At 37.3% G+C, this 23,664-nt stretch overlaps 3 protein-coding genes across 4 annotated transcripts in view; 1 reads left to right on the forward strand and 2 right to left on the reverse strand.

The window, feature by feature from the left end:
* Positions 1-23,664, reverse strand: part of LOC110377914 (protein prickle) — a 272,653-nt gene that overhangs the window by 149,954 nt on the left and 99,035 nt on the right. The window lies entirely within an intron of this gene.
* Positions 10,664-13,764, forward strand: LOC110377916 (glucose dehydrogenase [FAD, quinone]). The gene is made up of 3 exons (XM_021336970.3): positions 10,664-11,762; positions 11,995-12,110; positions 12,336-13,764. Exons 1-3 carry the CDS (start codon positions 11,412-11,414, stop codon positions 13,762-13,764), a joined length of 1,896 nt encoding a protein of 631 aa, XP_021192645.1. The 5' UTR covers positions 10,664-11,411.
* LOC110377924 (glucose dehydrogenase [FAD, quinone]) lies at positions 13,759-18,128 on the reverse strand. The gene is made up of 4 exons (XM_021336979.3): positions 17,890-18,128; positions 16,874-17,057; positions 16,201-16,513; positions 13,759-15,108 (listed from the first exon to the last, which is right to left on the reverse strand). The coding sequence occupies exons 1-4, from the start codon at positions 17,910-17,912 to the stop codon at positions 13,802-13,804; spliced, it is 1,827 nt and encodes a 608-aa protein (XP_021192654.3). The 5' UTR covers positions 17,913-18,128; the 3' UTR covers positions 13,759-13,801.

The raw sequence follows: 23,664 nt of genomic DNA on the forward strand, positions 1-23,664 counted from the left end.
TGACTGTGCTAATTAACTGAAGCTTTGAATTACAACACAAGTACTTGTCTTGTGATTTATTTGATACATAAACATAAAAGTAAACTTTCGCAGCACTCAACAATTCAAGATATGTAAATTAGGTAGCTAATGAAGTTAATAGTATTTGTAAATGATCTTATTTCAACTTCGTGCATACTTCAAGTAGATCCTTAAAGTAGAGATTTTTCAGAAATGAAAAAACATGAGACAGTATTTCCCAGGACTGTCCGCGTAAATTCTGACAAGCAAATGAATGTACTATGTCCACATTAACAACTAATACCAATAATAGCAAAGCAGTAGAAAGCTAATCAGAATGTGCATGTCAATAGCATGATGATATGTTCGATGTGGTGTGGCCATCACGAGCTGCATCACAATGAGACCACACGTGGCGTGTTGTAGCCACGACCTGTCGTAATGATTGTTTGTGTTAATTGTCACGTTTCTGGACGTTTTCGACAATTGCTGATTTGGGTTATATGCTTGCTACATATTTTAGTTAATTGCTTAGAATTCATTTACCTATGAGCTTCATGATAGAAATGTCGGTTTCTGTTTACATGACTGTCTTATTAATTAAGTATAAGATCCCGAATTCCAAAATAACATTCAACAGGAATCCCTAAGTCAGGGTAACCTTCACTACCTACTTCTTTAATGAAAAAACCTCGATTTCAGCAGTTCTAACGTAGTTTTTGCAATCACCAAGTTCATCAAGCTCACTTGTAGATCTATAAACTCCGATATGCCGTCAAGGGTACACATTACGGTGCCCACATGATTTATGCTGGACCTTATCATGATGTCCTCAACAACTGATTGCAGAGGCTGTTCCTATAGTGTATGTTTATTATTTAGCCATTATTACTGCAGGCATCGATCGACCCACGTGAACTTGACTAATGACTGGAAATACTGACTGAAGGAGGTGGGCGGTTAGCTGGAAGGCGAGAATTAAGTATTTAGTAGCTTGTGGAAAGAAGTGATTCACTGGTTCTGACTTGAAATTTAATTTTCTTGATACAGAAGTATAAAATAGAGGTGATATAGAAGGTGATTACAAAATAACGCTCTTTTGACAAGTTTGATTTGAAAAAAATAAAATGTAAGAATGTATTTACCAAAAATCTTACTTCTTTACACAAAGTTCCGTCCCACAATTCATTCAAAAACTGAAAAGGGAATTTTTACGTTGATATTATTTTGAATCCTATAAACAGTCAATGACCAAAAATATAAAAGCTCGCGTGTCTTCAAAACTTACGAATAGCATTAAACCGGAGCCGCAGCCGCGGGCACGTTGTTACAAATTGCGCAGGAGTTGGACAAAAACATGAGCTCAATTACATCGCGTTTTATTTCCAAATAATTATAATGCTGACCACTGCCCAGGCTGTCTGTCAACGATGACGAACAGCTGCCTTTGAAGGTCATCAGTTCGGTAATTTATTATCCTCAAATATACATATTTAAATCCGTGTATTACTAGATAAATAGATATATATAGCTTTCCAAGTAAGCTCGAATGCGTCAGCAGATATTTTTATTTGAAAAGGATGCAAATCTGTATTCTTTCGTTGTTTTTAACTCTGTTATTCTTGTTGATGAAATAAACTGTGGATGACAGTCTATCGAATTCTGAATCGTTCTATCCATTGACATAGTTGCATACGAGGCTAATGCACTGGTATTTGAATTAAAGTCTAAAAATAGCTTCTAAAATATTACAAGGTTTGGCAGTTAGATTAAATTATGACCATCTCACAAATTCGACCGAAAAACTTAGCATAAATTATACAGAAATAACGTTTTTAGATAACCTCAGGAAATAACATAATCATTTCTCAAAAGTAGTGATGACTCTTAGCATGACTCATCTTAGAATACCAGGAGCAGAAAGACAGACACAGAGGAGAAAAAGTTTTATATACTTTTGCAAAAGCCTATCGATTTTGAACTTAATGAAGGCGTAAAGCGAATCGTCCAGGTAGCGGAGCCCGAGGGCGCAGCAGCCGTGCCGCTAATTAGCCGATCAGCTCCGAAGCGCCCCGAACGGACCCGATCGTATCGTAACTTGCGTGCGCGCCGATTGCCTGCAACTTTGCCCGTTTTGCTCCTTTTGCGTGTTTAGTCTGTTGCCCATCGAATTGAATTCAAAGTAGTAGTCTAATGCGAGCCTATAGAATTATAAGCTGGTTTAGTTTCTTTTATGGCTTGTGGTCTGATTGAGGCTATGAGTTATTTTATAAGTGTAGCTTTAAGGTTTGTCTTCATGGAATTACAATCTTAACCCTTGCTACAATTACTGAAGATTATTCCGTTGATTCATGCAGGATACAATCAAACCCAAAAAGATTTTGGTGGATTTTTGATATAGGTTGATTCCCAAGATTCACAGTTCAGTTTAACGTTACCATTAAACACCAGGCATTAGTTGGAGGTTGACGGAAGAGTTCCCGTTGCCAATACGGCATTAGTGAGTTAATTACGGGCTGGATCCATTAGTCGCGGTTACCTGCCGTAGCGCACACCTATTCAATGTTGTAACCTTCCTATTATTATTGTGAAACTGGGACATTTCCTTGTGTGACAAAAATACAAAGCAATTTTGATGGTTACGCTTTGATATGTTAAAAGGCTATCGGAAATTATTTCAATGGAAAAATAAGGCTTATATTTGCAGTTCTGAATGCATCCTGTAGTTAAAGGATATATTTCAGAAGCGTGAAATATGGGACCATTTTTCTAAAACATTCACAGGAACACACACAGGAATTTCAATTTTATTATAAACGCACACTCGAAGACTGAACACCGTATCCCATTACCTACACATGAACAATGCTGTGGATCATGGTCACCATCAACATTTTTTTCGTAATTACATAACACTATCTCAGTGATATCGCAATTACATCTCCCGCGTGCAGTAATACCACCACCAGCTGGCCACTACCATCGATCACCAATCCGCAACGCTTGTCACCGCGTGATTTACGTGCGAGTGCTGACGGAACCAACAGCCTTTTTGTTCGGGAAATTAATTTCAATTTAATTTACGAGTCGATAGTGAGATCTATTGGCCGTTATGTGGCATCGTGGTTGCCTCATGAGTGAAGGTATGTAGCATCAATTATAGATTTCATGCAGTCAGATTTGAAATGTTTGACAGGTTAGCTTTCTAGTTGTGATTGGTTTTAGACAACAATGGAAAACCCAATTCATGTTTATCGTGTCTGATTTTCTGTCATATACCAGTCAAGTTAAATCCCATGTAATAGAGTTTAATTTAAATTGTTGAATTACAACCTACAGCCAACTGGCTAACTAACCTACATAGGCGCAATTTACCATCGCAATGGACCACAGCCGTAGTACCAACGATTTCTATCATCGACACCTTCTAAAACTTGAAATATTCAAAAGTCCACAATTCATGTGTAATTTTGGTCCAGTTTACCTGTGACTACTATTGCCCTGAGGCCTCGTACCCCGCCATTAGAGGCCATTACGGCCCCCAGAGATTTACGAGGCCCAGCTAGTTTCGGCACCGGATGGAATCTTATAATTGTTTGTAATATCTGTTGGATCTAGTCGAACGTGTATTTTTATTGAAGTTGAAGGGCCAAGTTTGTATGAACTGAGTATGATCACAACCTGGAAAGTAAATTAAGCTAAGAATTCCTTTATCTGTCAAATTGTAAGTCGGACAACGTCTTTGAGAAAATAAATTGTAAATAATTATTTCGAAAATTTTGTTTTAATCGATTAGCTAAACCAGCTTACGAATAATTAAATCCCTATTTGCACGTACCGACATTAATTAAATACCCAACTAAATGCAATGCATATAAGATGCACTTACCAATTCCTAGTGTTCAGCCTATCTGAAATCTTAGTTATGTAGGAGTACGTAAGATGATATTTCTTGGCTTTCGTTTGGTTGTTTTTGCAGTAAGACGCGCGTTTAATATCAGTAATTAGCAGCCCAGTGGGCGGCTACGCTGGACAAAATATATATTGGCTTCTAATAGAACGAGATTACGCGCGCCCGTATGTTGCATCGATTGCATATACATATGCGGTTATACTTTTGTTTTCTTTTACGAAAGAAAGTCTCGTGGAGTCCATTGCCTGTTCTACATAGTTTAGGTTGATATGTGTGTGTTAATAACCTTAGCGTAGACACAGGCTAAAAGCAGCAAATCGACATTGATTGAACCTTGCCAATATTTCCAACACTATTCATTCGGACCTCTGTGCCAAACTTATACTATGGTTGGTTGCATGAGAGGAACCTGCGTCAGCTCTTCTATTTTTTCTCTTTGTGCTTGAATTGATCCCACTATGCAATTATAAGTGGTGCAGTGAGAATCTGACGTAGAAAGTGTATGTGCGCGCGCATGTGTGCACCTCACCGCGGCGCGCGAGCGGGTGCCACATAGCTGCATAAAAATGTACGCTATTTCCTAAAGACGCACCTCGTTTACGATAGAACCCGTGACGTAGGAAAATATATAAAACTAGAGTAGGCAGTTTTATATGAAAACTGAATTTTCATCTATTGATTTGAAACATAGATGGTCATGATGGATCGTATTCAGGAGCGTACCTACCGGCTTATTTAGGTGCATTCCAACATTTCCAACAATGAATGAAGCGGAAGCTGTAAACTTTTTGAATCGAATTAAGTACGTGATAAGTCATGAAAAGTATAATCAAAAATGGTTTTCATGCGCTTAAAGTTTACAATGGGCTTCTCTTTGGCTACTTAAACAAAGACTGTGACCAATTTCCAAAGATGCATAGATGTCAAATACTACAGGTCCTTTGCGAAGATCAAAACAGTTTGTGACACCTACGGATTTTAGTACAACCTGAAATACCACATCCATCAAACTCTTGAAGCTATGTTCTAACCCATCAACCGCGGAGTGGGTAAGTTTGAATGACAGCGACGTCGGCGCAAGGTTGGCGCGTCGGGAAGTGTCGGAGCTGCATGCCCGCGCTTATGGCATCTTACAAAAACTTGCTGCAGCTGCGAAAGCATTTAGTATTTGCGTAAGATTTAGATGTGGTATGAATCTTTTTCACCTACTGGTTGCTTAATCCTACATGAATCTTAAAATCGGCGTATTTTGGCGATTTTCCTGTCAAATAAATAAATAAATAGATACACTTTTCACAAATCGGTACATAAAGACGGGACTTAGTAATGTGAAACCATAAAGTAAATAACCACTAGAGAGCGCACTCGCCAATTTCTTCTAAGAACACGACTCACCACTGCGGGCGGGGGGACGCGGCATAATCCGCGGCTACTATTGGTCAGTTCACGGTCGCTACTAAAGGATCGTACTGATCGTAGCCTTATAGTACGCGCAAAATCACTAACTTTTGGCGAGCGTCGAGGCACTGTATGCGCAGTCAAGTGGTTTTATAGTCTTTGTGTGAAACCCAATAGAGTGAGTGAAGAAATTCCTCCTCCTCACTAGTTAACCCGCCGTCCAGTAAACTCTTACAACTTAAAGCCTAAGTCATAGCATAGGTACATAGATATGATCAGTCTTCTCTTTCAAATCGGCGACTGTAGGAATTAATATTGGAATTGGTTGCAGATGCAGCTAACTGTCGGTGCTTCAGAAGCGGTCGCCGGTCAGCCCAGTGCGCGGTATCGGATCGAAACCCAATCGCGAGTAGCTGCGCAGGAGTTTCACTCGCCGTTTACATACATTAGTAGGGTATACGTCCGGTCAGGGCTGCTGTGTGTAGAAGGATGTATTTTTACCCGACTGCAAAAAAAGATACCTATGTCAGGTAGTACCTCACGGTGATATAAGACTGGTTTTTTTTAACGTAACATGTTAATATTTCTTATTTTTTAGCTAGAAAACTTCTTCATGAAACCAATTTAAAGTGAAGAAAATTAAAAAGCAACTTTTGAGATACTTGCACACATTCCAGGTCGGTGTCATCTGCTTTTAAGTTAGAACATGTCGTCCACTACAGTAATATTTCATAATAATCTAGAGTTGTTCAGCCCTAGTTCATGCAATCGATAGCTAGAAACATCTCGCTTATCCTTGCACGGTGAAGCGCAGTAATTAACGATTATTTAATTTGCACATGCATACCTAAGTACATATGCAATGTGGTACATGTGGTACATAGCCTTCCTAATTGTTACCTAACATGGTTTCTAAGAGTCTAGCTTTTAATTAGGTACGTATAGAGACTCTCTACATACAGTGCAATGGGGAAAAATAGGAGAACATATGTATAACATTTGAACATCTTTGGCGGTCGAAAAGGCTAGACAGATGATAATGTATGCATGCCATTAAACATAACATGACTCATTTTAACATGAGTACCTCTAAGCTACACAACCAATAGAATATTAACATAAATACAAAGTAATTAATCTTAAAAAATAGATCGATTTCTATCGCCCGGAGCCAGTCCACTTCCAAGTTTGGTACTGCTAATCATTTGCACAACCTGTTCCTCAGATAAACGCCTCAATTTAAATAAGAACCGAAAATCCTATATTTCTAATTGATTAACTGTGTTACTGACTTAATGGTTACTTATCAACTACTTTAATGGAAGCTTTTTTGTATCATCTGTCTTTCTGCTATGATATACAACCGTTTTGAACTGAATAATCCGGGGCAAATAAAATATTGACCATTTGTATTTTGTTATTTATTATAGAGCCGACCAACGCAATTGCTCTTAAAGAATTCGCATTAATTTATTTCTTGCTAGCAATTAGGATTTAAGTCGACCTCACGCATTTTCTTACATTCCTATGTTGGAATTGATATTAAGCTTATTGAATATATATGCAAAAGGCACAGGAGCATTTATTCATGCTGAGCAAAACCTTCTGATATTTTAAATCCGATCCGTGATACAAGAATTTGCATTCTACTAAGCCTCGGTGATAACATTTAACGATGCGAGCGCTCTCAGCGGCCGATAGCAGAACTAAAACGAACAAAACTTCATCTCCCGATCACAGATGGCGCTATTTCAAATAACTGCACTAACCCTTAACGGGATCGAATTAAAAGTAATAGCGGTGTGGTCGGGTTCCGTCCATATTTTCATTTATTATCGTTTTTGCTGCTTTCTCGCTTCGGTTTCGCAATAACAGTGCGAAGCCGGCCATTTTGTGAGCAATAATAATTAGAGTCCATTGTTATTGTACATTTAATTTGAGTTAGCGTGTTAAATGCAATGCGCGAACCGCCAGGGATTATTGTTAATTTCTCAATTATTAAAATGAGTGCCGTTATGAGTCGTTCGTCATAACTAAAGTATGGAAATGAGGTATTTATTTAAATGATGTAAACACATAGAAAATTCCTACGTTACGATAGTGGGTGTGAACGAGGAAATTTATGAAAACTTGTTTTTAATAAACACGTTTGATAATTTTTACGTTAAGTGTACGTTTTGACATTTTTTAAATAAAAACACAAACACCAAAATTATTATGGTATGTTATGCAGGTACGTTATTAAAAAAACATATTTATTTTTTAGAGGTACCTTTGAAACAAGATGCGTGGTGATGATGACACAGGTGAAGATAAGTACCGGTAACACGAATACAAATTTTCCCACTACACCAAGCCAGCATCATAATAATTTCAAAATAACTAAATATAATAATAACTACGACAGACACTGAAAATTATTCAATCTTCTGCGACTATCATAGTGTTGGTGCTGAATGAATCTCAACCTTATATCTTCTTCATGAAGTTAATTACAATAATTGATGTCACTGAACTCTGTGGCATATTTTGATAAATGCCCAGAACCATGTTTAGGAGTCATTTTGTGAGATTAAATATACAAAAAAATCATGTTTCATGAGTAGGAAATTGAATTTGGGAACGTGTGGGTTCTTTGCCCAAACCATTGCAAACCTGGCTTCCTTACTATATTTTTATGCACTATATGTATAAGAAAGTATGTTTTTGCTTTATTAATTGTTACTTTTTCATAGTTTACGGATCCCTAGAAAAAGTTTTGAAGTGAAATGTGGATGTCTCAATCAAATGTGGCTTTTCCGATAGGAGTTAGTATACCTATGGATGGCGATGATAAAAAGAACTGTATAATCCTTCAGAAATGAATAATTGCTGGCTGTCCAATAAAGGAAAGTGGGCAAACACTGCCATTCACGGTCACGACGTCAACTTCATGAAGTAGGTAGTTAATCGATTGACGGACACATGTGCTGGTTTCCATTAGTTTATTAAAAATACTATAGGTACGTAATATTTTATGATGAAAATTCCTATATCGTGAAGGTAAATGGATGTTTACTATAACGACTTCCCACAACTAGGTAATACTTTTACTGGTATTTAAATAAAATGATTTTAAAGATTCAAAAAGCGTTCTAAGTTATGAGTACATAGACCTGCTGTCCTATAAAACAACCCATTGGCTGGATCATTGGTTCAATATTCAATATTTTTTCATTCCTTGACACTTCCAAAATGTTATGGGTGCATGTAGGTATAGCATGCACCTAACATTATTCACCTAACATTCCGTCTAACATTATTTCACAGCTGAAAACTTTCCCGAGTCACACAGCAACACGTCGACAGATTAATTCGCAGAATAATTACTAATTCACCATCAGGGACAAATTCATGCAACTCGCGCGAACATTGAGCAACTGGAATGTCGTAAAATCGAAGCAGTTCATGAATTTATAATATATTGTACAACTTTAGTCCTGCATAACTACATAACGAACAGAATAATTACTGTATGAATTAATTCTCTTGAGTGACGTTCAGCGCCTGATAGTTATGTGAAACGCAATTGGGAGATATGTTGCTATGAGTTTTCTGACAGGCGCTAAGTCGGTTCGAACAGTTCTCATTGATTTATTAGAGGTGTTGGAATTTTGCAAAACTGCTGCATTAAGCGTACTATAAATTATGGCAATGGTAATTTCAGCTTTAATATATTGTAAAATATCATGTCGCTACACAATCATTTTGATTCCTTGAATCCACAAAAGTCATGTTGATGAAGCATTGTTTGAAACAGCCTGTCATTTTTGTTTACAACTACTTTCTTTGACTTACAGATCCTTCAACTTCAGCATAACTTAAAGGGTAAGTTTACCTGAAACAAATAAAACAAACTTCATTAGATGTGTATCTATTGACACGCGTAAGAACAATCGTAGTAATGACACGGTGTCATGTGTAATTGAGTAGTAAGTGTTCACGTCAGCCGTGATTAGCCGCACGAAGTCGTACGCTGGCGTGACTACAATACGAGACAGATAGTTTTGATAAAGTTGTAACAGCGATTGTTTGTATTAAGTCATGATTATGACGATTATATTATTTAGGTAGTAAGTAATTTTATCTTGACTTAAACAGGTTGTCGGTTGGAACATTTAACTATATTTAACGATAGTCGAACGATTTTCAGTTGTCAATTTGGGGATTTGACCGATGGTGGCAAATAAGTATACGACTGGTTATAGTTTGGTTCTTCATTTATTTAATCATTTAGGTAGACAGTAAACAGAGGTGACAGAAGAAGTAACAAAATGAAATAATAGTACATAAGTGCTGCCCGATAGACCCCTACATGTTATGGTTAAATGGTGGAACTCACTCTTAATCTCAATGTTGCGACAGTTTATACAACTATAATATACCTATTAACTAGTGTCTGACTTTTCATGAGAGAAGAAGGATAAGAGAAAAGGTATTGTATGTTTAATTTATTTACTACTCTAGAAACAAGGTCGATCGCAGTAGTACGTAGTAGTAGTTCATAGACACAATAGACAATAGTTATATAATAACAAAGTTTAAACAATAAACAGTATTTATTGTGAATAGTTAGTTTCAATCACGAGTCTATACAATAACAGTATTGTATGAATGTAGAGCGATTAGCACGCTCGCACAAAATTAACACATTTGTGAAGCACCTAAGTTTACAGTTGATACCTGTTGCAGATCATGACTCTGGAGATTAGCTTCTATTTGCCGCTAGTTTCGAAGATAAGTTTGTTATTAGACCATAAGTAATTGATCATGAGTACACTGCACACTAAACAGTCGACCAACGATTATCAAGTTTTTTTTAAAGAAAATCTTGATTGCAATTGGTCTGATATCGGCAAAATACTTGATCTATGTAATGTGAGTATTCATCTCCATACTGATTTCTGAGCTCAACAAATTATCAGCCGACCAAAAGTTTGCAGTGTGCACTTAGGAGAATGGTCGGCTTTGAACGCCATTGGTTCCAGACACAATTGATATTGTTCATCGGACACCTGGCGTTCAACTTGTTAATCGTCTGTTATAATTAGAATGTAGTTTTCTAGTTTCATAGAGCTTTTCATTATTTTCATTAGAGAATGTAGCTTCTCAACAATGAATCAAAGTCAGTATCCTCATTTACTTGACGGTATTGTTCTCCATCGAGTGACGTCACGACGCGTTGTTCAGTGTTCAGGGTTAGTGCGACCCCTTGAGCAATGTCTCGCTCCAGTAACCAGCTCAGTACTACAGTACCGTCTTCCACTCCAAGTACACCTTGCACAATACACAGAAATGTGTAATTGATACCTAGCTGGTACTAGCCATTTATATTTCCTACTATAAATCAGAATGTGTTAATGTTTCTGTAATGTTTTGAGTTTCCCTTGCAACGTTGTGACGATTATAAACAGTTGTTGTACCGCTAGTTGGTATTATGTTGTGCGATATTATCATATTCCCTTACAAAGTGACCTGAGCCCACCGGCGTAAAAGGAACCTATTAAGTAAAAAACTCTTGGAACTCAAAACAATGACCAAATTGTAAACAAGCAAAAACAAAGGATGTAAACAAGAAATTCTTAGAGTCGGCGACATAGCACTCGACGGCGGCCGGCGCGGACAGTCGCGCGCCCGTCCGTCACGCGCATACCCCGCCCTGTGCCACGCCGCACTCCGCTTCCGACTGTCGGCTGTGCCCAGTGCACTCGCGATATAAAAACTAGTTATAATGTAAAACTATTGCTATTGTGATAAACGAAGAACTACAAATAACAAACAATAACAAGAAAGTGAAAATAATAGCATAAAGCCAACGTACTATCGAGTGTATGAACTAAAAAGTTGACAACGTGGTAACGCTGCAGTCAAACACGAATTCATATGAAGATACTAATGGAACTGAGCCTTACAACGGGCTGTGACACTTTCTCAACTTGTCAAATAGCAACCATTCAAAATTCCTCCCTACCCGATCCACGTACCAGCGAGGACCATACAAGATAATGCGTCGGTTTCTCCCGCATTGATAAACGGCAAATTTCCAGAATATGAGGGTGCAATGACTGCTAACACTACTGATGAATTATGCAAGATATGTGACGGACGAATCGAGTGTGCGCCGACAGCTATCCTCCTGATATCGCTGGTGCACACTCTGTATGGCCACATCGGGCCCGAGCCGGACTACTTCGGCAAGAACAAGAGACAAATCCTCAAGCAGACCGAGGAAGATGCGAAGATTCCTTACAAGCACTTCACATACTTCAATCAGTTTCCTGAGGAGCACGGCAAGAGGAAAGTCGGCGCCACCGGAGGCGAGCTGGATAGTGACTATGACTTCATCGTGGTGGGCGGCGGCACGGCCGGCTGTGTGCTGGCGAGCAGGCTCTCGGAGAATAGGAAATGGAAGGTCAGTCATTTAGTTGAGATAATCATTGTTTACAGGAAACATGTTTTTTTTAAATATTTCAACCTACTACATATTTAGCCGATGTATTATTAATTTCGTGAACTTATTAAGCTTAGAATTATTAGTCCAAATATAAATCCCAAAATCTTTAAAATATATTATATTTTCGTATAAAAATGCCATGAATTCGACGAAATACTAGTATACCTACACCGTGTCAATATGATTTCAGGTGCTGATGATCGAAGCAGGTCCCGAAGAACCCAAAATGGCGCTGATACCAGGCCTCACGAGCGAGTTCAAAGGTTCTAACATAGACTGGCAGTACTCCATGCGCCCTAAGAAGGGGTGAGATTCAGTTCATGCTCTAGAGTCGGGATCTGTCAAGAGATTGGATTTAGGAAAACTAGTTAATAACTTCTTGAAACAAGACCTATTTTCATAGATTGGCTAGCTAATGCAATTTTATTTTTAACGAGTTCTACAGATGAAGTTCCCAAAAATCAATCTCTTGACAGATCCTGATGAAGCAACTGTAGTTTTTATAAATCATATAGTTCTATCACGTTACAGGTTCTGTCAGAATCGAGGTGATAGAGGCTGTGAGGTAGTCCAGGGCAGAGTACTGGGTGGCACCTCCTCTATTAATGACATGGCATACATGAGAGGCAGTCCGGCTGACTACGATGAGTGGGCTATCAATGGTAACGACGGTTGGTCCTACAGCGAGGTTCTGCCTTACTTCAAATATTCAGAAGGAAATTACGACAAGGACATTTCAAAAAACAAGTTTTTTCATTCAACACAAGGTCCGCTCGATGTCGGGCGATATCCTTACGTCGACGACAACGTGGATGTACTACTGAGCGCACTCAATGAACTAGGATATAACTACACAGATGTAAATGGTAGACATCAGCTCGGGTTCATGCGGATACAGACAACATCGTACTTTGGCGAAAGAGTCAGTGCATTTACAGCTTTCATCGAACCTATTAGAAAGTTAAGATCAAATTTAGAAATACTGCCAGAAGCTTTAGTTACTAAAATACTATTTGACGATAACAGAGAGACAATAAGAGCTCTCGGTGTAGAATATATAAAAAATGGTACAAGAGTTCGTGCGAAAGCTGCGAAGGAAATTATTTTATCTGCCGGAGCAATTAACAGCCCCAAGATTCTGATGCAATCGGGGATAGGACCTAAAGAGTACTTAGAATATTTAGACATGAAAGTAATATATGACTTACCAGTTGGAGGAAACTTTCACGATCATCTGTCAGTGTGTCTGCCTGTAATAAAACTGACGAAAACAACCACAACATCAAAGTTTCCTGAGAAATTAAAAGACATTACTACTTACTACTCCAAGGGAGTTGGTCCTCTATCAGCCAACTTTCAAGTTGTAGCATTCTTGGAAACTACAATTTCAGACATTTTAGGAACGCCTGACATCGAAGTGAGATTTAAAGGTCACGACTCAAACATGTATTACGATAAAATTGAAATGTGTGTATCTTTATTGACACCAAAAAGTCGCGGACAGGTAGTCCTGAATGCTACAGATCCTCTCTTCGGAAAACCTTTGATTTACCCAAATTTTCTTAAGGACCCCTCCGATGAGAAGAAATTATTAGAAGGTATTCAAGAGATCGTGAAATTATTTGACACAGAAGTTTTCAAGAGTGCGGAGTATGCGTTTGACCCTCGTCCTATATTGAATAACGACTGCAAGGATCACGACCGAGTATCGGAAGACTTTTGGCTATGTATCATCAAACATTTCTCAACTCCTCTGCATAATTACGCGGGGACTTGCAAGATGGGGACGTCCAAGGATCCTGACTCAGTGGTAGATAAAAGCTTAAGAGTTTATGGAATCAACAATTTGAGAGTCGTCGATGCATCGATCATGCCGAAAATAACCCGCGGATCTACCGCGGCGCCTGTTATAATGATAGCTGAAAAAGCCAGCGATATAATAAAAACTACTTGGTATTAATAAAATATTTTATTTATCTAAAAACCTAATTATTATGTCACCGTCTGTTGTAATAATGACCATTATTCTCCTTCCAGTCTTTAATGATCATCTTTGCTCCTTTTTCTGCTATCATCATCGTTGGAGCAAAGACACCGGCTCTGGCATGTGTTGGCATTACTGAAGCATCTATAATTCTTAGCCCCTCGATCCCATGCACCCTCAGTTGATAATCAACCACAGAGTTGGTACTATTTTCACCCATTCTACAAGTTCCTACAGGATTACTCATGGCTTTTGTGTAATGTCGGGCAATACAATTCCATTGATCTCTGTTACTTAGTCTATCGCAGGGAAATAGGTCCAGAGGTGCGAACTTTATGTCTGCTTTCTTAAACTCTTTCGTGTCTAGTAATTGTAAAGCTATGTCGATACTATCTACAAGAGTATCTAAATCTTCAGTTTCCTTAAGAAAATTGGCTTGGACTACCGGTCGTCCGTATTTCGGATTTCTTTTATTTAGCATAACTTTTCCTCTACTTTTAGGTCTAAGTAAAACAGGATTTATATTAACTAAATTATAGTAAGGCAAAGGCAGATTCGTTTCCTCTGCTGCGTGGACACTTACGTTAGTCAGCATAAATTTATCGCTTCTAATAAAATTACCTTCTAAAGCCAGCTCCACATCGGGGGCATTAAAGTTCTCGTAAAGTTGTATAAAAGCTGAAACTTGTCCAATACCTCTAGAAGCTAGTGGTCCGCTGCGATTTTGGAACCAGGTTTTGAAATCGTTTATTACTTCGGCTTCAGTGACGACCGGAACATCGCTCAATACGAACGCAAGGCCACCGATGGTTACCTGATCTTGATAATTCTGTCCTACAGGAAGATCGGCTATCATTGTAATATTATGTCTCTTGAGATCAGCCTTGGGGCCGATGCCGGACAGCTGTAACAGCCTCACGTTATTAATAGCGCCTGCCGCGAGTATAATTTCACGTTTAGCGTACGCCGGTCGCTCTTTGCCCTTCTCCACCTCGTAAATTACGCCATCTACATTCTTTTCTTGTTTATCGATGACTATTTTAGACACATAAGCTCCGGTGATCACTTGTAGATTCTTCCTGTGTCGCACGGGTTTTAGGAAAGCGCTGTTGGTACTGAGCCTGGTGTTGTTGAATATCGTGAACTGGTTGTTAACGACTGCCTCCTGTACATTGGTGTTAATGTCTACAGTGCGCAGGCCCATCTCAGTGAAGCCAGCGGTGAACACCTCCATGTATCGATCGACATTCTTGAAACGTTGCACATGTAGGTCTCCTCCTCGGGAGTGGTAGTGTGAGTTCATCAGGACATCGTAATCACCTTGAAATGTAAACTATAATTAATATAAAGGATTGTTATTACATCGTTAAGTAAATTACTTAGTTCGGTAAATTAAAGTAGTTAAAAACTTCCTAATCGAGGTTAATTTGGATGCATATTACTAGTTACATGGTTTTATTTGGAAAAACTAACACTAGACCTGAATAAGACAGAAAAATAAGAGGTAAGTAATTATTATCCTTCCAAACCAAAATAAAATCTTTATTTACAAAGAGGTTCCTGACTCCGATACAGGCTGCTATTTTAAGAAAGGGACTTAACGGTTTAAAATGTTAGGTATGGCATTGGAGTTAATCTGAAAAAAACAGGAAAACTGCAGCTGGCTACAGTGTGACCGCAAACATATTGTGGTGGAATAAATGCTCATTAGCTACGGGGAAGTTAGTTACATACATTAATTTATGATAAACATTACACTTTTACCTAGTCCTGGATTTCATGTTTGACAGTCACCGTCAAAAGGGATTGCTAATTATGCGTAGGCTGGCATGTAAGTACCTAAGTAGTCTTCTTATAAACTTTCAAGAAAAGTGAAAAATCAGAACTAGTATTTTGGAAAAAATCTTTTGAGCTATAAACTATTTACTCCAAGGAACTTCTGTCTACTTAGTAGCTAATATATCTAATACATAATACGAGATGAAGTTTGTTTTTGACACAGCTAACTTCAAAACAAATGTACTTACATAATTTAGACATGTACAATTGGTGTTCAGCAATATAAAATTACAGAATTTTTATGCAGTTTGTACATTGTAACTACGTATTTAGGTACCTACTTTGTTGCTGATCATTACCTATTACAATCAAAAAATAAAGTATATACTTACTACCTACATGTTTGTATAAGAATGCCTATTAATTAAAACATGAACTTTATCAAACAATAGATGATTTTGACGTACAAGCAGGATAATAATACTAAATACCCGTAAACGCCTCTATTGACTTTTTTAAATTATAATTATTTGCAATGTTGATCATTATCCTCTTCCAATTTTATTTGGCTTACTTTAGGATACTTTCTACATAGGATAGTTCGAAAAATCTCTGCGGAGCTTATAAACTCACCATTATCCTCAATACTCTTAAAATGCTCTAAAACCGCATCAAACTTCCAGTCCAAAGAGGCCAGAGCTCCCGTGCTATGCCATCCGTCATAATCCACCTTGGATCCTCTCGTGTACTTCATATCATTAGTCACGCTGGACCCTCCCAGCACCTTCCCAGTCTTGACCTCGCAGCTGCCTCCAGGCCGCGAGAGACAGGAGTAGCCGTTGCGTTCAGTGCGGTAGTTCCACAGGATGGGACGGTACTCCTTGCTGGGAACTCCTGGGATGTCATAGTCTATGTTCTCGTCAATGCCAGCTTCGAGAAGTAGCACCTGATGGGTTAATTTGAGTGAGAGAACTTCAGTTAGATCTGGCTGTTCTTAACCATATTTACATAACATTTTGGGAGAGTTAATGACGGGATAGTCAGTACTTGTTAAGTTTTCTCCTGCCAACTTTCTATGTAACTACATGGCTAAGACATTATGGAATATGACCTTACAATTCGCTCTACCAACTTCCTCAACAATGTTGTATAACTAACATAATATACGCTTTATAATAAGCAAAAAGATAAGTGCCTTCAGGCTAATTACGCCTCACTTGCCTGAATATTTCAAAATAACCGATATCTGATCCTCGATAATACCTTACTTAATAACGAGTTAATTAAAGCCAGCATCGGAAGGTACCTTCCAATCAGACACGGCAGAGAGTCGGTTAGCGAGCAGACAGCCCGCAGTGCCTCCTCCGATGATGATGAAGTCGAACACACTGTTCCTGACATCCCTCTCATCAGCCTTAGTCCTGGTGGCCTTGGAGAACAGGTCGCCATCGGCAGATGATAGCAGTAGGAAGGAGATTGGCACAATTTTACTGTGGACAGTAGTATTAGGAAAGTTTTTGAAGTTTGGTATGGGTGTGACCAACTTAATCTTAACAAATAGTTCTTGCAGTAAGGTGACCTTGTTCAAGGTAAGTTTCAGTATCTTAAAGTTGGTCCTAAGTGCAAAATTTCTTAAGTAAATTAAGCATTTGAACGGATTTAGACAAAACCCTGATTTTGGACTCCAATGATATTTATAGTCCCTACAATAAAGTTAATCGCAAATCATAATAACAATGATATAAAGCTCTTTGTTGATTTACAATCCGGGGCTTCTAATTTAAAATTGATATAATTTAACATTAAAACTTCCATAGATTATTATGAGCAGTAACTGAGCTGAGCATGACGTCAAAAGTAAAACATTGTGACTTAACCAATCAACTTCACTTTTAAATACTTTGTAATAGGTACATCAAATCCGTTCATTATTTAATTTAAATTATGTGTTAAGCAACTGTTCATTAAATCAAATAGAAACTTCATTGGCAAGTTTCTATTATTTTGCAAATGAAAACAATATGTAGATCATTCAATATGTATGATGCTAATACAGAGCGTATGCAAAGTAGCGTACAACTAACTAGTTCGCATGTTTTGCATAATTAACTATATTTAGAAATATAATAATGGGTCCTAATGTGATGTAATTATGTCAGTCTCCAGTCACGTAACCGATGTACATGAAAATAACACTATTACAATCAACTGATAGCTCACGACATTTGTTCGCACTCAAAATCTCATAGAGACACCCACCACAAACAAACACAGACACACACTCACACACATATAAATAACACTAGTATTCTAAGACCCCACCTCAAAATATCGCAAAACTTCATATTATCACTAGTTACTTGCACAGCGTTCAACCAGCTCCAGTGTGCACTCCTGAGTGGAAGTGCCTCGCTGCGCCGGCGCACGCATCCTCACTTGCGCCACCTGGATGTAGGGAAACTAGCCCCTGACACTGAGATCATTGTACAAGTAAAACTCGGATGCGATAGTTACTAGGTTCCTGTGTTGAGCAATCGATCGTTCCTTGTTTTCGCTTTCAATGTTTCCTATATATTTAATTGTGGTTTAATCACTGCATTTACCTATATACTAGGCTAATAGTCCTCACACATAAAGAAGATACTTTACTTTGTCTGTTGTTTCAAATTCAGGGTCTATCTAGCAACTTTCTTTAACCTTTCAGTTAGTCATCTCTACCATAAATTTCGTGAAAAGCGGCTCTGCTGTCGCGCTGCAACCGCCTTACCACCTTAAATTCAGCCATATTGGTAACTATGACTATATCACTAAGGTCGATTGTTGAGTAGAAAAATCACCTTAAGAAAAGTTCCCTTGTTTCAAAATCAAGTGTACTTTCAAGTAACAGTCGATGAACTTGTCCTCCAAGCTATTGCAAATAACAGCAAGCTAATCGCTATACAAACGTACTATAACAAATAACTACTGATATTACAGTTACCACAGCTCCTTGATAAAATAAACAAGCGATGGCACTTTTAACCTAATTAAACCATCGCCGTTTACACGGGCGCGGTAACATTGACGTGACGATTACGCTGCCTTTCATAAAAACTGGCTCCATAAGGAATATAACTATTAAGTTAGGTGCAGTTTGCTTAGTAACAACAGCATGGTGGATTTCGATTCATTTCATACCAGGTTTTGTCTGTGACTTTGTCCTGTTTTCAATGGAGCTTCATCTCGCATCAGGATAAAAAGCAGCCTACGTCGTATCCAAAATACCACATATTTATGTTCATGTTATCTTTTTTCATCTCCATCAGTTTATAATTTTCGGCATATTGGCTGAAAGTGTCGCAAACACTAATAGTACGGTTATTATCTTTAACGATAATACCTGTATACAAGTAGATTGCCACGCGGATTTTCTCGTGGTTTTGCTTCCAAGGAAAGTGATTTATTTCTGGTTCACACTTATTATAATTTTATGTTCTGTTTCATAAGCAATTTAAGTCAGCTCAACAAATAAAGACTTAATTTCAGATTAAATATGTTAGTAAGGATAAACGCGTATCAGGAAAGCACCCACAGCGGTTATTATTCCAACTATTAGAGATCGTTAACAATGCGTGGTACATACATAGGGATGATAATAACATAATTAAGCCTAATGGGAACAAACTTAATTAGGAAAAACAGAAATAACGTAAATACTCGTAGTGATAGGAAGTAACTATTTGTTGAAATGTTTCATTTCGGCAACCGCATTTAGCAGTATTATTAGGAAACTTCAAAATAACAGACAATTATGTATTATTTACCACAACATACCCAGTAATAGATATGGAATGCACCACTTCTTCCCAGCAAAACCAAACAAGAAGTGATGAAGGAAGAACCAAACAAGAAGTCCTTGTTTATGTGTAAGTTCGAAAAGTGCTGATTTCATTGTAATATGTTAAGAATTAGATGAGATTTAGACGTGTTATGATGTACGTGATTATTGATCAATGGCGCGTTTCATCGTGTCATCTTCTCAGACAAAAAAATATTTTTACGCTATTTTCCACATATCATTATTTACTTTCAGCCTGAGTATTTTTCATTGTACCTGGTGCTTCCTTTTTTGTTTCTATTTAATTTCTTAAGTTTCATCAAAATTGGCCTAACTACAAGCGCGTCATCTCTATCAACATTTCCTATTTTTAAATAGACAGTAATTTTACGATGGAGTATTTTTAAAACGATTCTTTTTGTTTGAACTGTGATACGTAGCAGGTTTTGGTACATTTTATTACTGGTTTAATTATCGGATGACAGTTTCAATTCGTTTTAGAGTGCTCACACGTGGCGCTTTGGGCTCATAAGCAGGCATGAATGAATGACAGTACCTATGCACATTACACAGATCAGATATTTAATTCGGTATCAGTCCGACTGAAAACTTACATTGGAATCAAGATTTTCTTAAAACAATTGTTAACTATCGGATCAATTATTGGTCGACTGTAACACTTTACGTTCCAATTATAAACTGAAAGAAACTCTGATAGTAAGTTGCTCTTGTTTCTGTAGTTAGTAAATGTTATAAATGTTAGTGTTCGCCTTATATCATGTATTTTGATAATAAAAATAATTACAAAACGTTTATGAAATCCTTGCGAATCATGTAAACAAACGTACGTAGGTTACAACTGTCTGTAGCAACTTCAGTTTTTTATGTACAAGAGATAATTTTAAGTGTTTGCACACACTGTCCTGCTGAATAAACTCTACGAACAAACATACAGTGTTACGATATGTCTGCCGAGATAAAGTACATACGTATATCAAGGTTTGGTATAGGCATAGTACCTACATATATCAAGGTTTCAGTATAAAAATACTGCTTATCAATCTGTAAGATATTGCAATAATGTTTCATTGCAATCCCTTTGATTTACATGTTGTATGTTATTTGACGTATTCAGAGCAGAACACGGTATTTTTATGAATGTAATCTTACAGTGAAGTTGCAGCACCCAAATGAGGATGAGATTTTTCAGTTAAGATGGAGAGCAGGGTAAACAAGAAAAGTGGTACCAATGTGTTGGTATGGATAAAGTCAAAAGCGTCGAAAAAAAAGATTAAGAAATATCAGAATTTTTCAGAAAAGTTTACCTGCTATAAATACATAAGCAGATACATAATATTTTAATTGCCTCACTTCTTTGTTGTCTTTTAGCAAAAACTACGCTATGTGAAATCAATGCGAGCCGGTTCGCAAATCACCGGATATTCACAAACCCAGACTGATTTAAAAATAACTCTCTAAGAATATTCCGAAGATACGTACATATGAGTGTAGGTACATAGGTACGTTCGCACTTAGAGAAACCATTGATTGATGACGTCAGATCATGGACACATACAGTATGCCAGGTATAGTGAGTTGTATACAGAGACACGTACTTTTATATGTATAGATATGTAGATAACTAAAGGAATGCAGTAATTTAACTTTGAATTTTGAAAATTATTTTTTAACTATGGTATGGTAATTTTTATCAGTTTTTACCACATAAAAATACTTAGGGACATAATTGTGAAATGCCAAAACATCCCCGGTATGCAGGTATGTGTCACTTATCTACAAAACAATTAATTAGGAAGTGTCGCCATAATTGACCCTACTTAGTGCTCGCATTTTTGAGAGGCCGGGGCACGAGGCGTGGTCAACGCTGTTTACGATTTGTAATTTTTTTAATAGGCCTATTATGGGTTCTGTAGATATTTAATGTGTTGATATGTATTGTAGAGTATGGCTCTTAACATAATAACATGGAGCTCTAGACACCCCGTCAGTCATTGAAAGCTCTAAGTCAGATGATCAAAGTATGTAATTCCTATTTTGGAAATATAATGCAATTTCTAACGATGATCGAAATCTGATCCTGTGCTAAGTCGACAACGTCCTGCCCTTACAACAATTTTCTCAGCACGTTTTCTTTTTCCTTATTATTTCTGACCATATCGCCCTTCACACAGTCCTGAAACCATAGTGCTTAGAATTCCCGCGTGGCTCACCTTGTAGACAAAAACATCGATGGGTAATATTCTAATAGGGTAGTTTCCAGGGTCGAAATAATGAAATAATTTTTAGTCCGCTTTTTAGATAATCAAAAAATATTGGATACGTATTTTTTCTTTTTTTAATTAAACATAAAATGACAAAGATAATGCGCTTCAAAAATTAGGAGTGGGGGCCTTTTACGTCACAGTGTCCTGAAAATTGTAGCAACTTGTGACGTCACACTCAACTTTAACACGCTATATCTTAACAAGTTCTGATCCAATTTAAAAAAGAAAAAATACGTATCGCTTAATTTTGGACAATCTACAAGACGGACTAATTATTATTTTTTAGGAAACTAGCCTATTAAGTCACAAAGGTGACCGCTAGAAAAAGGAGAACAGATAGCTTAACATAATTATGATAACAGTTTATAGTAATGTATGTATTAGCTCTGTCTAGACAGCCTAGTCGCCGAGACTCCCAGGCGGCCCTTCAAGTATTAGACAATTCATTATGATGCCTAAACCTCTATATTAATAAGTTCTTATATGTTTATTACGGGCCTAGTTATCTATGTATTATAGTAGTTGTCGACCTCGTTGGCGCAATGGTCGCCATACCGAACTGCCGAACTATTGGTCCCGGGTTTGATTCCCGGTACGGTTAACATTCGTGTAATGAGCATAATTGTTGGCTGTGGTCTGGGTGATAAGTATAACATGTATTTATTAGTATGTATGTATATGTAGAGTATAAGTAATTTATCACTTGTGTTAGCACCCATAACACAAGCTAATAAATAGCTTAGCATGGGGCAAACCGACCGTGTGTGAAGGTGTCGCGATATTTATTCATTTATTTCCTTATATTATAAAACCGAAGAGTTTTCATTGTTTGATTAAACGCGCTAATGTTATAACCTACCTAAGCAATGATTCGGTTTGAAAAAATCTTTCTGTGTTGAATTCCATTTATCGAGGAAAGCCCATATAGGCATACTTATATGGCTACTTTTTATCAGTATTAAATTCGCACTAAATGCGGGAGAGGAAGAAGGAAGACACTGATTAAAGTTACTTTGACCTTTACTTAACTTTGTTAGTTGACCCAATCATTGATTAGAAGTACTGACGTGTTTTATCCCACTAGTTTAATTGGTCGTTATATATAGCAGTACTACCGGTAAACTGTAAGTTGGTGTAATCTTTTCGGTATTTTTAAACTATTCGGTTAAAAGGAGGAAAACCCGCTGCTAATATTATTTGATTTCCTTTGAGGAAAACAAATATCAGTAGTAATAGGTACCTATTTCAGTGGCTCGGTACCTATTGTGAAATAATTATTATGTAGTTTACGATTTTTGAAATGAATCATATAGATAGGTAGTCATAGATCAATTAAAGCTGGTTTTACCTATTTTTTATGTCTGATAAATACCTATATTTTTCCTTTTAATAGTTTGATTTAATCTGTATACTAGTCTAAATCATCTTCTAAAACAATATTCACTATCTTTATAATTTTCTTGATTCATTGCTCTTAAAATCAATCTGCTTCATACAGGAAAACTTTCATCCATCACTCATAATTTTTTTTGGAAATCCTATGGATGTCTACAGTATCGTATAACTATTGCATATAAAGCACTAATTAGGTAACATTCTAGGCACTGACAGACGAGCCGAATAGGTGCCTACTACACATATAAACAGACAAGTACTCCGGCCGACAGCTGACTCGGTTACCAAAACAAAGCAATCGCATGAAAGAGAAACACACGCACAACATTCATTATATTATATTTGTTTCAAACATTTGGTACACGTTAAAAATATCCTTTGAACTTTGCTGAGATTTGTTTATTCCGGTATGGCACTAAATAGGTAACACAAAACTTAATCACCCAGTGTACGGGATCCTTCAACAACAGTAGATAACATCGCGAAAAGTCACTTAAAGCACAAAATAACTATGTAACACATTAACGTACATTGTGACAGATAGTAAATCAGGCACGAATAAACTCTGGGCACACTTAACAACAAAAGTTGGGTAAACAT

The sequence above is a fragment of the Helicoverpa armigera genome, chromosome 15, assembly GCF_030705265.1.
Source record: "Helicoverpa armigera isolate CAAS_96S chromosome 15, ASM3070526v1, whole genome shotgun sequence".
NCBI classification, from domain to species: Eukaryota; Metazoa; Arthropoda; class Insecta; order Lepidoptera; family Noctuidae; genus Helicoverpa; species Helicoverpa armigera.

Excerpts from the sequence above, each read along its gene's own strand:
- LOC110377916 (XM_021336970.3), top strand. The coding sequence starts at position 11,412 with ATGACTGCTAACACTACTGATGAATTATGCAAGATATGTGACGGACGA. Across the intron at positions 11,763-11,994 it reads CGGAGAATAGGAAATGGAAG|GTGCTGATGATCGAAGCAGG; the intron begins GTCAGTCATTTA and ends ATATGATTTCAG. Across the intron at positions 12,111-12,335 it reads TCCATGCGCCCTAAGAAGGG|GTTCTGTCAGAATCGAGGTG; the intron begins GTGAGATTCAGT and ends ATCACGTTACAG.
- LOC110377924 (XM_021336979.3), bottom strand. The coding sequence starts at position 17,912 with ATGAAGTTTTGCGATATTTTGAG. Across the intron at positions 16,514-16,873 it reads CTGCCGTGTCTGATTGGAAG|GTGCTACTTCTCGAAGCTGG; the intron begins GTACCTTCCGAT and ends TTAACCCATCAG. Across the intron at positions 15,109-16,200 it reads TAAGAGTATTGAGGATAATG|GTGATTACGATGTCCTGATG; the intron begins GTGAGTTTATAA and ends TTACATTTCAAG.